Consider the following 17,373-nt stretch of genomic DNA (forward strand, 5'->3'; position numbering starts at 1 on the left):
TCTTGGCTCCGGCACAACACATACTCTATGTCTTATTTCTATCGTAATTAATCCTGCAAACTTTTCTCAACATATGGATTAGATCAAATAATTTACAATTGATTTCATTATCAAAATATGAGATTCAACAATGTAAGGTTTTGAAATTGTGTATGTTTTAATTTGAAACTATAATAATGCACAAACATATTGAAATAAGATTGATACTTTACCTTTGTCATTATTTAGAAATTGATATAAAAGAAAAAGAATTATAAAATTATAATATTATATTCTTCCCTTCTTTCTGATAATGACAAAGGGGGAGAAAAATTGATAGCTTGTATATTTAAAAAAGAAGTAAAGAACTTACTAGCTTACACATTTTAAGGAGAAATACTTGCTATGAAGCAAAATTGCTAGCTTGAGCAAAAGTGATATCTTACACATTTCGAAAGATGTAAAAACTTTGCTAACTTTCATATCAAAAAACTTGCTAGGTTGCATAATGATATATGTAATGATGTTTCAAAAATTTAAAATTATACAATGATTTAAAATTATATCTAAAAACTTGTTAGTTGCACTTTTCGTTTCTGTTGATGACAAAAGGAGAGAAGTTATGATGATAATGGAATGAAGTATTAAAATTTTGATTATGCATTATTTTATGATGATATGTTGCTTGGATTCATGATTAAAATTGCTTTAACTTAGATTTTTGAATTCAAGAGTTCTATCAATATGACATATTGATAGGGGGAGTTAAGGTTAACTCCGTCATCAATTGGTTATCATCATTAAAAATGGGGAGATTATTGAATCTCAGATTTTGATAATGAAACCAATTGATAGTGTTTATGATCTGATTTGTGTTTTGAGTGACACAGGAAGCTTCGATCAGAGAGAGATAATTAAAGCAGGAAGAACCATGTTGGGCCGGAGTGGAACATGTCAAAAGATTGGACGTCAAGCCGGAGGATCGATCGACGTATCGACAGAAGGCCTTGGGCCATGGGATCGGGCATCGAGCCAAGAAGAGCGAAAATTATGCCAAGGAAATCAGAGTTATGGAGGTCAACTGACCGATTGGGCAATAGGCCGCAAGAGAGGACCATACGCCGAAGAATCGAGTGAAGCGTCGATGAACCAATGACATACCGGACAACATTTGATTTAGCTTTGTAATAATTATCTAGATGAAGTAGGTTTAGGTGTAATTAGGTTGAAATTGGGCTAACTCAATTAGGGGCCAATTGAGCTCAAGTTTGTGCTATGTTGGGCCAAGTGAAAGGCTCAAATAATGACCTAACAGGTGGAACCATTGTGACACAATCTCTGAGACTATGTCAAGTAGTAGTACCGTTAGTCTGGTCGATGGTACCGCACAAACATAATCTTTGAGACAAAAAAAAAAATTTCAAATATATATCTTTACGGGTTTAGGAACAAAAGTGAACATATAGGGAAACTTGTAGTTACAATAATTTTGAATAGCTTTAAGAAAATACCATAAGCCTATTCAGAAAATACTATGATTGAGAAATTGGATCCGTCTATAGGCTAATCCAAAGTAGATGGACTGATTTGTTCTGTGGATTGGTCTAAAAAAATTGAGAAAGATGTTATTATGGTATGTCAAGAGTATTTCAAAAATTATGAAAAAGTGAAAGTGCCCCTCCGAAAATATATTATAGGGTTACCTCTAGAGAAAAACTAAAAAAAAAAAATAAATTAACAGAATTGGTGAATAACAAAAATAAATTATTTCAACCATAATTTTTGGATGACTATTGTAGAAATCATTGTTTAATATTTACTTTAGAATTAAGCATAGCTGAGAAACCTGTATCGAAGAAAATATTAAGGAAGTCTTAAGGCAGATAGATCTTCGTCGAGAGAGCTTTCAACTGAAGAGTAGTTTAAGGGAGAGAAGAGAATGTCCTCACTTCACCGATAAGGTTTCTAACCAAAGAAAGATTCCAAGTAGAGATGACTTCCAACTATAGAAGGCTTTCAATCGAAGAGTTGTCCGATTGACCTATCAAGTTGAGATAAGAAAGAGGACTTTAAAGTGGAAAAGTTGCCATGGGAGGACTTCTAACAGAAGGATAGAAGAATCAACTTCCAACAAAGAAGATGAGATAGGGCGAACAATTTCACCATATACTAGCCTTTTTTTTAAATTTAAACATATGTCAGCCCAGCCATTAAGAAAACAAGTCCGATATCACATCCAACGATGTATTTATAATTTAGGATATAAAGAAGCGCTATGCTGAAAAAGAATAAAAATAATCTGGGGAAATAAAAGGTTTTTAGGGTTTATATCCTCAAAGTATCATAAAAAATTATATCGGATTAATATTGTTATCCAATATTGTTATCCATTCTTTTGTCTTTGCTGACAATTTTGACCTAGGAATCATTTAATAGAATGAGAAGTCTGTATGAAAATATTTTTTATTTTAAAATAAAAATTATTACTTTTATAGAAAATAAACAAACAAACAAATGAAAGGATGCAAGTTCTGATGAACGACACTCTTGGATGGAGTTTGGAGTCAGCATACGTTTTCAGTTGATCCTTCGGACCCGAATCCGTTCCCCTTACACGGAGTTTGGACTCGGCATACGTTTTCAGTTGATCCTTGGGACCTGAATCCGTTCCCTTGGACGGAGTTTGGACTCGGCATACGTTTTCAGTTGATCCTTGGGACCTGAATCCGTTCCCTTGGACGGAGTTTGGACTCGGCATACGTTTTCAGTTGATCCTTGGAACTCGAAACCGTTCCGCCATCTCTCTTGTTTGCCCATCTTTTTCTCGTCGATCGACTTGGGGGAAAGCGAAGCGCGATGAGTTGGTGTCATCCCGATATCACTCTTGGGGACCTCATGCAACTGACCAAGGGCTTCGTCGATATCCTAATCCTCGCGAATGGCTACCAGTCGTCTGGTCTCCCCGCCGTCTGGGACGCCCCCAGCATTAAGAACGCTGTCCGATGGGGCCTCTTCTTCCAGGACGTATGAACCCTAATCCCCATCGCTTTTCTTCCTCCTTTTATGTTGTCTTCTACCCTTCTTTTCTTGTCTGTTTAAACTTGTCGCCGTTTGATTTCGCTTGGCCTTCGCTCGTGCCTTCTGGATGTGCCTGTGGTTGCATTCAAGATCCGGAGTCAATAAAAGTTGTTTAATAGTTGCCATTCGTTGCTGCTGTGTATTTCAATCCTCTTATAAGTAGCCAGTGTGTGAGTTCAAGAAATCAAAGTCTTAGGTCGCTGGATGAAGTAGATTTCTCCCTCAAACTAAGCTTCAAGTGCATTACTATGTCAGCTTTCCTCTCAAAATATTTAGTGAGAGCAGCCCCATTCTTTCACAAAATGCTATCAACAATTGTTCTTTCAGTACAGAAGAAGTCTATCATTGATAGCATCACAAATTAAAAATCTGTCAATGGGAGGTTTTCTGAAACTTAAACCATTCTCTTGGAAAGCAATTCTGAGAGGAGCACCATCCTCAATGGTCTTTTTGTTAGTATTGTTAAGCTGCCAAAAGTTTAATCTCCCCATCACCAAATGGAAAAGGAATCTAAGAAATGCTTCGGAGAGATAATATTCCAGGAAATATATTTGAAAAATGCTGTGCCAATGGAAAACCCTGGAACTTACTGTTGCAACCTCTGTGTGCATGTGCTTGTTTTCTTTGCACATAGCTCAAAATTAGATCTACGTTGCTCATGGTCTCATGGTGGTTGCTGCGATTATTCTTAGGTATTTAAGCGTATAAATGACTCTTGTCATTTTGACAATTCAATGAAGGAACTTGATGCAGCTTTGAGGAATCTGATGTCTAATCCATTTTGTCCGCAGGTGATATTCCTTGACACTGTTATCAATAATAAACAATTTAGCTAAGCTTTCATTTTTAGTTTTTCATAATTAGTTGCACAGATGGATCAAACTTTCGAAAGAAATCTTAATTCATTTGTATATTTGAATGCAGGGTCTGGTCCATCTGACTTCAACATCTCTTTCTAGAGCAAGAGATTTGGTTATCGAATGTTTAGTTCAAAGTCACATAATGGGAGCTAAACATCTGACGTCTCTTTTAACAGCAGTCATTGAGATGGATGTTAATGACCTTAATGGGACATGGAATGCTAATTCTACTGTATACACGGACATCTTAATGTTGCAGATGGAATCACTAAATTTAGTTTCTATGGATAGGGAAAACTTTGTCAAGACTAGAGCTGCATCAACACCAAGCACTTCAAAGATTTCTGGTGTTTCAAGGGCCGGAAGTTGCAATCCTGCTATGCCAGAACCCATGGACTATAGTTTTGCCCATTATTCTTGCTTTCTGATTCATGAAATTTTACAGAGGCAAGCTTCTATTTTATGCATAACCTCAGCAGAGACGGGCTTAGATTCAATTTTGAAGTTGTTTATGACTGAGCACATGCTTGTACCTGAAAAGAACTCATTGGAAGGGAAACCATCAACTGGTAATTCGCCAAAGTAAGTCATTTCATATTGTATATTTGTTTGTCGGGTCATATCTTTCACTCTAGAGCAAGACATGTCATAGAATGACAACAATGCTAGTGGCAAGTGGCATTTTCCTTTATCCTTCTTTTTTGGTTCATATCCCTTTCTCCATTAAGAACCTAGAAAGCTAATCAAATTCACACAATTGGATCTCAAGCACCATAGTTGTTGTTGTGAAACCATCTTCATCTTGTAAATATGAACCATTAACTCATTTCGTAGAGAATGATTGAAAGAGCTCATCAAAGCACAATTGTTTTATACATCCATTTAAAAATTAATAGAACAAACTACATGGCCTTATTTGTTAGGGCCAAGGTTTTAAATACTGGTATGATATCAGTTTTAGCAACTAGTCAAATGAGTATGATACTAATAGATTGAGCAGCATACCGACTTGTACCACCTGGTATCACTGAAAAAATAATAAAAAACTAATATGTCCAAACTTATTGTTCCATGACTTGTGCTTATCTAACTGGTTAAGGTCTTTGATTTCTACCTGGGAGGCTACAGATAATGAAAATGATGTCGAAGCATGCTTATTCAGTGACTATAGTTAACTTAGGATGCAAACTATTTAATTATATGCATTTATGTGTATCTCTTCTCACAACACTCATGCTTTTGGGTTGGCTCTTCTGACAATGCATATGCCCACAAAGTTTGTTATGAGTTCATTTATGTTTCATAAATAGTTCCTTTTAAGAGATGATACTTTATAAAGGCAATTCCTATGGTTTCAAAAACCATGAGTAACTTGGCATGGAATTTTGATATCTTTTAGACAACTGCTGCAAGAAATTATTTTTGACAAAGAAAACTCTATGATTGCTAGTTTAATTGAACTGATGAACTTCTTTCTGCCTCTACCTCACCAATTTGATGTTTCAATTTATTTCCATTCGATGCATTAAATTCCTAGAGAGTTTGTTGAACTAAAATGCAATTGGTTTTCTCTAAAGGAGCATGTCTGAGCTTTTCCTCTGGAGCCAATGGAGGTCAAGGTGTTTGTCATATTTAGTAGACAACAGAACTATCAGATTGCTCTCTGGTGCCAATTTGATTTTCAGCACACCTAAGGTTCACTGGCTTCAAGTCCTTGATCCATTGAAAGTTTTGTCAGATTCCATTAATGATCACCTTCTTGAGATTATGGTAATCATTGCTAAGACAGACAAATCTTTGTATATATTAATTTTGAATGTTGACAACGTTCCATCATTGACTATTTTAGCTAATGGATGCCACTGAGACTAGCATAGGAGTTCTTTGCATCCCAAACCATGGATAACATCTTCTTGACTATTTTAGTTCTCAATACACATCTTATCCTTTACTGATCCTGACAATCATATTTTTCAAAAGACCTGCGTATATTTTGAAATTAGACATGCTTTGTCCTGTTTTTTCGTTTTGATTTTTTTGCTGAGTCCTACATGTTTGAAGATTAGACTAAATCTCCGGACTTACTGAATCATCTATTTTCATGACAAAACAGGAAATATCATTATTGGGCTTTATATCCTCCAGATGGACTAATTTGATTGGGCAGTTTATGTCACATTCTTGTGATTACCTTACTATCTCTGAGCAGTACTCTGTTCTTCATTGCTTGCTACAGGAGAATACTCAATGTGCACACTCAAAAATGGAAGCTTTAAGTTCCAAGGTAGGAGGGTAGAGCTACTCTCCCTCGTTGTCCCTTTAAAATACAATGTTTGAAGTTTGGTTTAGTATGAGAATTTGTATTGTTATCCAGAATGATGAATTGTAGAGAAACTTATTGCAGTTCTGTAGATCCAAGGGCTTGTTTGTCTTTTGTTAAAAGTTCTTGTGAATCAGTAAGGTCAAATGCTCCATTGAGTATGTACTTGATTAATTTGTTTTAATAGTGCCAAATATCATCTATTTGTCTGTATAAGGAAATAATTTTAAACAGTATCTTTCATTTATTAGGAAACAACTGAACTTCCATTAGTTGAATGTTGATATGTTCGTTGTTCTGGTATAATTGCTTTCTTGCTGTGGCCTCTTTTGTTGAGGATGTTTTTTTTCTTGGTCCAACCTAGTGTTTTGATGATGATCAGGAGAAGGATATCCTTGGTTATATGACTACATTTCTGGATTGTCACTATCACAAATTATGGCTACTTCCTCCAGTCCTTGTCGCGGCAGCAATTCCTTCATGGTAACTTCTCAACTTATGTGACGGCAGTACTGCAATGTGGCTTCTTTTTTTTATTTACAATTCTGATTTAGATGAGCAAGATCTTATTGGCCACATCAGCGAGTAACTTTAAACATTTAATATATCTAATTTTAGGCTGACAGGTCAATTTTGTTCAGAGCATTTTGGAATGAATTGAATAAACGGTTTGTTGGAGCATCTTCTGATGTCAGGTTTTGCTCCTTCGATCGGAACTTTTCACCTTCCAGAATCATTTATAAAAAATTTAGCTTGCTTACTTTTGTTTCGATTTGTGTTTTATAGATGTTATGACTGTGGTCAAGATGGAAAGGAGCACAGAGATTGTGAGTTTTCTAATAAACCATTCTATTAATGCTTGACTTGTTTTCTGAAAAACAAATATTCTATCCTGCTCCTAGCATGGAGGTTTTATGGCAAATGTATTATGTTATCATGTATTCTAGGATGGTAGGAGGCATGACTTGAGAATGGATACACTATATCATGTTCTCCCAATGTGTTTACTTATAGGTCCTTGGTGTTGAGTTGTCTAACTTGAAAATTGACAAGTCATTTTCTGTACATGTACATTTAATATTTCCATTACATAGTTTAATGTTTGTTGTTGACTTGCTCTCACAGACAACACTGCTTTTCAGACTGGGTTATTATAACTTCAGCTATTTGTTGTGCTGCTCAAGTCTAGTTTGATTAGAGGCTATTTGTTTAAACAGTATTGAATTGGTTATAAAAGGGTGAATTTTTTTTCTTCCAAGTAAAAGATACAGTGAATATCGATATTGTAATGCACTTTTCTTCTTTTCCTTTTTTCTGTTGTGCAATTCTAAAACAATACGTCATATTCTTTGGTAACTGGATAGAGCACTGGTTACCATGCTTAAAGAAATAATGTATTTGGCTACTGGTAGAAGAGTTGGTCATTAAAATGGAGAAACAAACACTGCACTTCTTTTGTGGCTGCTTATAACCAATTAAATACATGCAAAGCCTAGTTAAGTCCAGAGTTAGCTATCTCTAGCATTCATTCTATCATCCAAAGGTATACTTAAGTACTCCTGACCATGTACAAAAATGTGTGAATACAGGTGAAGTTGCTGAAAGGATACGATGCCTCTACGCATTCCATATTTGATAATTGATCTGAAAGCTGCTGATTCTTGAAAGGTAAATTATGTATTTACATGACTACTAATATAGGATCAAATAGCAGTTACATAAGCACAATGTCCAACAAGCATGTGAATGTTAACCAAATTAATGAGAGATGAGAAAATGTTGCTCTATAAAACTTTTAAAATATACAAGCCTAATGCTGAGTTCCAATAGCACAAACCAAAATGGATAAATGGTGAATGATGTGTAAAATTCATAAAATAAGCATGAGAACATTTATAAGTTTGCACACTCAAGCTTGCCTAGTGTTGAGTTTTAACACCATAAACTAAAATGTATAGATGGCGAGTGACGAGTATAAGTCATATGATAAGCATGAATATATATATATATATATAAAATCACGCACAAGCTCTTACAATTACTTCCATTGGTTGTTGATCTTTCACAGGTTTTGGAGATGTAAATAACTTTACTTCAGTTCAAGTGAGATATTGCTGTGTAAGGTTTGTTAGGAGAACCAGTTTTTACTCTGCATCAACTCCTTTTGAAAGATCTATCTGTGTTTACCAACATATCACACCTGTTTATTAATTTGTTTGCAACTGCACACACTTGGGTATTTTTTCTCGCTTCGATTTTGACTTTCTTGGTCTCACGTAGAAATAGGCAAATATATCCAGTGTGCAAGCTTTTGTTGTAGATTTTTTTGTTTCATTCACTTAAAATAGTTTGTTCTGCTACATCTGTCTGTTTTTTTCCTTCCATGATTCTATCATTTCTTTTGCATGTGAACTTGTCAAGGCTTATGCACAGGCCTTTCCCATACATGATTATCATGTCTTTAACTTTTGTCAGGTCTTTGCTTTATTTTTATGTTAATTGATTTTGCTTGACTTATTGAGCTTGGCCTCTTTCCTTAACTAGCAATTGGGCTGTTGAACTACATTTTAGGGTTCACTCATCCTGAACTTGGTGATGAAAACAAATACCCTTTTCTGTTGCATGAATTGATTGTCTATTTTTGGTGTTGGATATTGTATGTAGCTGCTGAATATAATTAATTGAGTTGGTTTCAGTTGATGCTAACTAAGGTGGTTTTGATTGATGCAAATCAAAATTTTTGCTGGTGACTTGAATCTTCTGTACATCCTATTGAACTAGCTAATTGGCATATTAGGTAGGGAGATAATAGATACTCAGATCATCGTGAGTTGAACAAGCTAATTGGCTTATTAGTGAGGTAACAAAACCTGATGCTGGTTTTGAATAGGGTTGATGATAATCTTTGACCAAAGTCTTTTGGAGTTTTGATGATTTTGGACGATGGCCGAACTTCAACCATAAGACTTGCCAGGGGTTGTACTGTTGGTCCTCTAGAAGTTGACTCATGAGCCGATGATATATATTCATATTCTTGTTTTATGCTCTGTCGTTAATAATCTCCAAAGGTCAAATGAGAAAAGTTTGACGCATAAAGTGTATTATCTCACACAGATAACCATCATTCAACCCACGACCAGTGTGGACATGTAGTCCTGTGCTGAACTCTCGATGATGCTGTGATACCACTGGAAAAGTACCACAGTTTCTCTAGGGAAATTTCAATGGCTTGAAGGAATTGCATGATGAAAACATTTGCTCAAGGAACACTTTGGATCGCCACCCAAAGCATCTTTAGGTAGACACTGACACTTTTTGAGGCGAAAAGAGCTATCAAAACGATGCTTTTGAATGTATATTTCATTTGCAGCATTCCTCATCTCATGGTGATGAAGGAATTCCAGTAATCTTCCGCCCCTACTCTGGGCTAATGGTTGGTATAGTAGGAGCCAGTGCTGGGTCGATTACATGATAATCATCTTGGTGGGTGTGCTGATCAGGACATGGCCAGTTATTTTTTCTTTAATTTTTTTCCATTGACACATTAAGCTCGCTATAAATACTAGGCACTCAAGTATTTGAGACTAGGGAGTAAGGCAAGGAGATCTGTATGATGTCTCTAAGCATGGGGAGTAGGAAAATCAATATGTTGACATCGACTAAAAGATTTAGTAGAGACCGAGGTCACACTTGTTGAGGTTCAATCAAGTTCATTCATGGTAGTTTTGATCATTGTTTAGTTTGAATCGGAATCAAATCAAGCCGGAATTGAAACGAAACCAATCTAGTGGTTCGTTAGTTCTAAACCGAACTGGAACCGGTTAGGGGCAATTTGGTTTTGGTTCCTAGGTTTGGGAATCAGAACTATCAATTTCGAACTGCTGGATTTGGTTTCAGTTCAAACAACTGGCTTGATAGTTTTTGATTAAAAAATTGATGGTTTTTGATTAAAAAAATAGACCCCTATCAAATAGGCGGAAGTAGTTAGTAACTTCAAAAGATATAAATATGTACTTTATTTTGGGCCTTCCTCGTATTGTTGCCAAACACGATTTTATCTTTGTTGTTCGATTTTTGAAGATGTTGCACATTATCCCTACTCCATGATCTCTATGCCTCTCATATGGTCAAGTTATTTCTTAAAGAGATCATTAGGTTTCACGGTTGGAAATTATTAGGGATTAAACTTATGTTTCTCTTGACATACCATCCCAAACTTATGATCAGATCAAAGTGGTCAATAGGTTGTTGGATGACTTACTTTGATGTTTAGCAGATCACATAACTAACTTGGATAGGGTGCTACTATCTATCGTGGAGTTTATATATAGTAGTACCATAAATCGCTCAACTAGTCTTAATCTATTCTTGGTTGTTGTTGGTTGTCAATCTTGAAAACCTATCGATGTTGCCCCTCTTCTCACCCATTTTCGGTCCTCAAACATTGCTGATCTTTTGTTAAACACATTAGTAAGTTGCATGATGAGATTGGATGAAAGATTACTTTGAGCAATAAATTATATAAGTCAGTAGATGTGCACCCTATGTATTACTCTTTTCAGAAGGGAAAGCAAGTGATGGTAAGGGTTTGTCTTGCGAGATATCCCACTAGGACAAAAAAAAATTATATGCTAGGAGCTTAGGTCCTTATAAGTTACTACAAAGGGTTGGTGATAATGCCTATGCCCTCGAGCTACCGAAAGACATGGGCATCGATAATGTCTTAAATGTAGAGGACTTTATCACCCTACCAAGAACTGATGTAGCTCATGTCGGAGATATTCTTTAGCATGCAATAGAGACAGTAGAACTAATCTTTTTCTTCCATGCTAGTATCCCTAGTTCCAAAGTTCCCTTTGTTAGTTATAGGTGCCCTATAAACTAATCACATGAGTGATGACACCTGTGACATATTGCGACGATATCTTTGCATATTATTATTGACATTTTATCACATATTATCTAGATATATATTATGATATCCTTGGATCTGTGCAATAAAAATTATATCGTGATGAGATCATGATAATGAGATCGATTCACCTTTAAACAAAGATCCTAAATCATCTTGGTCATAGGTTACTCGAGAAGGACATCGAGATAATCGGATAGACCGGTGCGTTATATACTCATCCATATGATTGAGGCGGTTGATCTCATAATCCATCGTATGGGGACATTAGAGGTACAGTGCATGTGCTCATCGAAGAATGAGTTCACTAATTAATCCGCCTACGGAATGCTATATGGTTAATGATACTTGACGTCAGACATTGATTCCTTAGTTCTAGTTGTGTGTTTGGTCCCTAGACTTGAGACACCAAAGATGCCTTGTATAAGTACTCAATTCTTTAATGCTAGACTTACAGGTTTGAAAGTTTCATATCTGGTACAATCGGTTCCTAGGAATGATAGCTAATTTTATAAAAGCAATTGAGTGTCAATAGAGGATCATCCACTCTCGGTATCGTAAGAGGAATATCCTGTGTGCTCGCTCAGACAAAATCCTTGGCCAGGGTCGTTCGGATTGAGAGAGGAATTTTTCGGGAGAATCCAATTAGAGTTTGACTCGGACAGGATTTCATATAGGCCTGATGTTACCATGCCCAATATGCGGTCTTTGGGATATTAGATGGATGAGAGATTATAGATGTTGAATCTCGAATTTTGATGATGACATCAATTGGTGAATTAATGATCTAATCCATATGTTGAGATAAGTGATATAGGACTAACTATGATTGTAAGAAAGACAAAGCGATTAAAGAAGAATCGAAGTTAAGTCGGAGTTAATGATTAAGCATTGGGTCTGATGAATCGAGAGATACACCGAAGGATCAGACGATGTAGTGAAAGCTCGCCGGAAGATTGGGAGCTTGTCGGAAGATCGATGAGAGTTCGCTGGAATTTTGCCGAAAGTCTCATTAGAAGTTCGGATGAATAATTAACTTGACGGACAACGAAGATTACTTACGTTTTAATTGTCTATGCCTTTAATTATCGTAGTTAGGGGTTCAATTTGAGTTAGGTTTGGGAGAAATCCTACTAACTCAAATAGGGGCCAACTGGGCCCAAGACAAGGTTGAGTTGGGCTGGATGGAAGGCTTACTCGGCTACTTGGAGCCTTGCCATGCAGTGGCACCGCCCTATCAAGCAGTGGTACCACTAGAACCTAGTCTCCGAGGCTCTGTCAGGCGATAGTACCACCAGACTACGTGATGGTACCGCTCAGTGTTAGAGTGTCAAGCGGTGGTACTGCCCAGTAATGGCAATGGTACCATCAGTACCTCGAAAATCTGGGATGTGATACTTTTTTGCTCCAATTTTGAAACCATTAGGGCCTATAAATACCCCACTCCTTTATGCATGAAAGGTAACAAAAAGAATAGAAAAGTGTGAAAAAATCTTTAAGTGTTGGGGTGTAAAAGTGTTGTAAAAGTGCTTAGAGTCCTCATCCTCTTTCTTCAGCTTGCTTTGTAATCATTAGAGAAGAGGTGTGAGGCTTCTAAGGGTTGTCTCCTAAACCCGTGAAAAAGAGAAAGCTTTGTAAGAAGGTGGTTGGTCTTCGTCTATTGAAGGAAGACCATTAGTGGACGTCGGTGACCTCGACGGAGGAGGAATTAGAAGTGGACGTAGGTCATAACGACCGAACCACTATAAATCCGGTGTGTTCTTTCCTTACTGCTTTCCTTCATTACTTAGCTGCACTCTACACTTTACATTTACTCCATGTCATTACTTTAATTACTTTTTGATACGAGCTTTGTCGAAACGATTTTATCGAACGAAAATTTTTAAATCAACGTAATTTTTATCGCTGCACTAATTCACACCTCCCCCCCCTCTTAGTACCGTATTGATCCTAACAATTGGTATCAGAGCAATGTTACTCTCGATTTGGTTTAAAACCCAAGAGAGATGACTTTTGCCAGCAATCATGAGGGTTATTCTATCATACGTCCTCCCATCTTCAATGGAATGGACTATATTTATTGGAAAACTAGAATGAGGATTTTTTTGATTTCTATGGATTTTGAGTTATGGAATATCATTGAAAATGTATTTCAAAAATCTTCTCTTTCAATGAACGATTGGTATGATTTGGAGAAGAAGACTTTCTTTTTGAATGCCAAAGCTATGAATGCTTTATTTTGTGCTTTGGATAAAAATGAATTCAATTGAGTTTCTATTTACGAAATGACTTATGACATTTGGCATACAATTGGTATCAGAGCAAGGTTACTCTCGATTTGGTTTAAAACCTAAGAGAGATGGCTTTTGCCGACAATTATGAGGGTCATTCTATTACACGTCCTTCCATATTCAATGGAATAGACTACATTTATTGGAAAACTAGAATGAGAATTTTCTTGATTTTTATGGATTTTGAGTTATGGAATATCGTTGAAAATGGATTTCAAAAGTCTTCTCTTTCGATGAATGATTGATATGATTTAGAGAAGAAGACTTTCCCTTTGAATGCCAAAGCTATGAATACTTTATTTTGTGTTTTGGATAAAAACGAATTCAATCGAGTTTCTATTTGTGAAATGACTAATGACATTTGGCATACACTTGAAATCACACACGAAGGCACGAGTAGAGTTAAGGAGACAAAAATCAATCTTTTAGTTCATAGTTATGAATTGTTTTGTATAAAACTAAGCGAGACCATTGGAGACATATACACCCGGTTTATGAATGTCATTAATGGTATAAAAGTACTTGGTAAAAGTTTTTCTAATTTTGAACTTGTTAATAGGATATTAAGATCGCTTCCAAAGAGTTAAGATCCTAAAGTAACTGTAATTCAAGAAGCCAAGGACTTGAACAACTTTCTACTCGAAGAACTTATCAGGTCTTTGATGACCTACGAAATGATGTGCAATGCACACGAAGAACTTGACAACAACCTTCTAAAGAACAAAAAGGATTTGACACTTACACTGAAGAAGACCATTTGAGAGCAAACTCAAGTGATGATGATGATGATGATGATGATGATGATGATGATGACTCAACACTTCTAACAAGAAATTTTAAAAAATTCATAAAAAAGAACAAAAACTAAACATGACATTAAAAATAAAAATGAACTTAAAAATGACCAAATAATTTGCTATGAATACAAGAAGTCGGGGCATTTCAAAAGTAAATATCCCCAAGTGAAGAAGAAGCAATCTAAGAAGAAGTAGGCACTAAAAGTTGTTAGGATCAAGAGCACTAAGAGGGGGGGGGGGGGGGTGGGGTGAATTAGTGTAGCGGAAAACTTTCGACGATTTAAAACGACGTTCGTACGATAAAAACGATTTCGGTAAGAAAGCCGATTCGGAAATTGTTTTAACTTAGATAAGGCGAAGTACAGTTAAAGTAAAGCTATGGAGGCAGTTGTAGTTAAGATAGAGAACAGAAAGTAAATGCAAACCGAGATTTATAGTGGTTCGGTCAATCTTGACCTACATCTACTTTTGGTTACCTGCTCCGATGAGGTCACCGACGTTCACTAGAGGCCTTCCTTCAATAGGCGAAGGCCAACCACCCTTTTACAGTTTCATTCCTTTTGACGGGCTTAGGAGACAACCCTTACAGAATTTTCTCTCCTCTCTTGAAAGATCAAAACTTGGAAGAAAAGAGGGAGAACTTCTAGCCTTTACAACACTTTTGAGCTCTAAAAATCACAGAGTAAGATTGGATTTTCGGTGCCCTTTCATGTAGGAAAGGTTGGGGTTTATATAGGCCCCAAACTGATTTGAATTTGGAGCTCAAAAATATCATCTCCCGAATTTCTGGGGTCTTGGCGGTACTACCTCCAGACTAGGCGGTACGACCGCCTGACAGAACTCGGAGACCGAGCTCTGGCGGTGCTACTGCCTGACTGGGGTGGTTCCACTACCCAGTCTCACTCGAAGACTGAGCCCAAGCGGTGCCACCACCTGACTGGGCGGTTGAACCGCCTAACTTTCCTGGGAGACTAAGCTCCTGGGCGGTGCCATCGCTGGCTAGGAAATCTGGGTCAGAATGGGCTGATCCATTCGGCCCAATTTGGGTCTATCAAGGGCCCAATTGCCCCCAGATTAAGTTAATGGTATCACCTCCTATTCCTAGCTTAATCTACATGCTAACTACGATATTTCTTAAAACATTTACTACAACTTGCTCCGGTGCGTCAATCGCTTCTTCCGGCGAACCCTCAGCGATGCTCCGGCGGACTTCCGGCAAACTCCTGGACTTGCGATATTCCACTTGGCGAGTTCCAACGAGCTTCTTTGGCAAACTCCTGTACTTCTCGGATTTGTTCCCGCAGAACCTCTGACAACCGTCCGGACTTCCGTCGAACTCTCGAACCCCCAACGTGATCATGGTCTTGACTCCGGCGCAACTCCTGCTGTATGTCTTACTTCCATCGTAGTTAATCCTGCACACTTATCTCAACATATGGATTATATAACAAATGACAATTGACTTCATCATCAAAATTCGAGATTCAACAATCTCTCCCTTTTTGATGATGACAATCAATTGATAACGGAGTTAACCTTAACTCCCCCTATCTATATGCCATACTTGAGATAAGTCATTCTTGAATTCAAAGCCTTTGAATTCAAGAGACATATTGATAAGTTAAGATCGTTTAACCTTATCAATACTCCCATCATGATTCCTATCATGATGTATTTATATGAAAATGATGTCAAGGCTTAACATCCATTTTCAGGTTTTATATTTCAAATGTGAAAGATAGCAATCGTAGCAATTCATCATATGGTAAGATATCAACATGTAAAACTGCGATGTAAGTTCTTGATATCTTAACATAATACAAACGTTTCATAGCATTTCATCACATGACAAGATATCAATTTGTAGAATTACGATGTATGCTCTAGATATCTTAACATAGTGCAAATATGGCAATAAAATAGTGCAAATATGGCATAGTGCAAATATTGCAATCATAGCAATTCTATCATCAATTTATCATATATTTCGATGCAAGCTTTTGATATCTCAACATAATTCAAATTTAAGTATGGCACTCATAGCATCAATTCATATATTTCTCATTCAAATATGGCACTCATAATATCAATTCATATATTTCTCCCCCTTTGTCATCAACAAAAAGGAGAACGATATAAGCAAATTTTAACTCGGTTTATGTCATTTTTCAACAATGAGGAACATGATACCAATTATACAAATATCTCAAGGAAAACATGACATGGAGAGAACTTTCATTATTTCTTCCTTTTTATTTGTTATTATCTTTTTGCATGAAGGAGGAAAGTCATTTGTGAGCTTATCCGAATAAAGTTAAAATTGATAAGATATTAAAGCATGCTTCATTTTTACAAGGATCAAGATATGTGTATGAATCAAATCCTTGCACGTAAGACTTTTTCTTAAAAGATATAAGAAGGAATAATCAAATCCATTTCTCGAAAGATATTTTTCACATGATAAGTCTATGAGAGATACGTTTGCTAGTTGATTCCATATGTCAAAAATCAATAATGTGAATCAAACTCGATATGACATGTTTATTAAGTCCGGAAGAGAATAATGTATCGAGAAAATCCGATTGTTAGGATCAAGAAGATCCGAAAATGAAATTTAACACTTTCATGCATTCAGACGAGGTTTTGTTATAGATTTTCAAATTAAAAAATGAAGATAAAACATGCTTATTATCATGAAAATTTTTGCATCCAAAACACATAATTTCCAACATGTAATTAAGGCATGTAATTGTGTAAAATCATCAAGGAAATTAAGTGATTTGATCATTAAATCAAAAAAGTCCGAAAAATAATCTTAACAAGTTCATGCATTCGGACACAATTTTATAGTGCTTAAGGATTCAGAATTCGATGTATAAATCTTCCCAAATCATAATGAGAGTATAACATGCTCATCATGGAAATCAAGGCACAAGATTTTCAACTTATAAAGTAAGCATGTTATAGAAGCATTCAATCTCAACGTGAAACTTAAGTGATCAAGAAAATTTTGAAAACGAGTAGTGTAAAGAGATTCAAGGAAAATCCGAAAACGATGTTCAATCTACGTTAATATTCCTAACTCTGCATATGCTCACCAAATAATACATCAAGTAAAACATATCAAGGATTAGTA

General features: G+C 36.2%; 1 protein-coding gene across 6 annotated transcripts in view; it reads left to right on the forward strand.

Moving 5' to 3' along the window:
* Nucleotides 1-2,748: 2,748 nt before the first annotated feature.
* LOC135585719 (uncharacterized) overlaps nt 2,749-17,373 on the forward strand; it is a 45,665-nt gene continuing 31,040 nt past the window's right edge. The window contains exons 1-10 of one of the 6 annotated variants that reach the window (XM_065127616.1): nt 2,749-3,003; nt 3,798-3,848; nt 3,982-4,499; nt 5,495-5,687; nt 6,031-6,201; nt 6,620-6,720; nt 6,864-6,932; nt 7,024-7,064; nt 7,827-7,905; nt 8,306-8,476. In XM_065127616.1, coding sequence (XP_064983688.1) covers nt 2,836-3,003; nt 3,798-3,848; nt 3,982-4,499; nt 5,495-5,687; nt 6,031-6,201; nt 6,620-6,720; nt 6,864-6,932; nt 7,024-7,064; nt 7,827-7,873 — 1,359 coding nt within the window. In that variant the 5' untranslated portion in view covers nt 2,749-2,835 and the 3' untranslated portion in view covers nt 7,874-7,905; nt 8,306-8,476. Of the gene's footprint in view, nt 3,004-3,749; nt 3,849-3,981; nt 4,500-5,494; nt 5,688-6,030; nt 6,202-6,619; nt 6,721-6,855; nt 6,933-7,023; nt 7,065-7,826; nt 7,906-8,305; nt 8,477-17,373 lie in introns of those variants that run through there. The other 5 variants (XR_010491614.1, XM_065127611.1, XR_670804.3 and 2 more) reach the window with 5 other exon arrangements.

This window comes from Musa acuminata, chromosome BXJ1-3 (genome assembly GCF_036884655.1).
Source record: "Musa acuminata AAA Group cultivar baxijiao chromosome BXJ1-3, Cavendish_Baxijiao_AAA, whole genome shotgun sequence".
Lineage (NCBI taxonomy): Eukaryota > Viridiplantae > Streptophyta > Magnoliopsida > Zingiberales > Musaceae > Musa > Musa acuminata.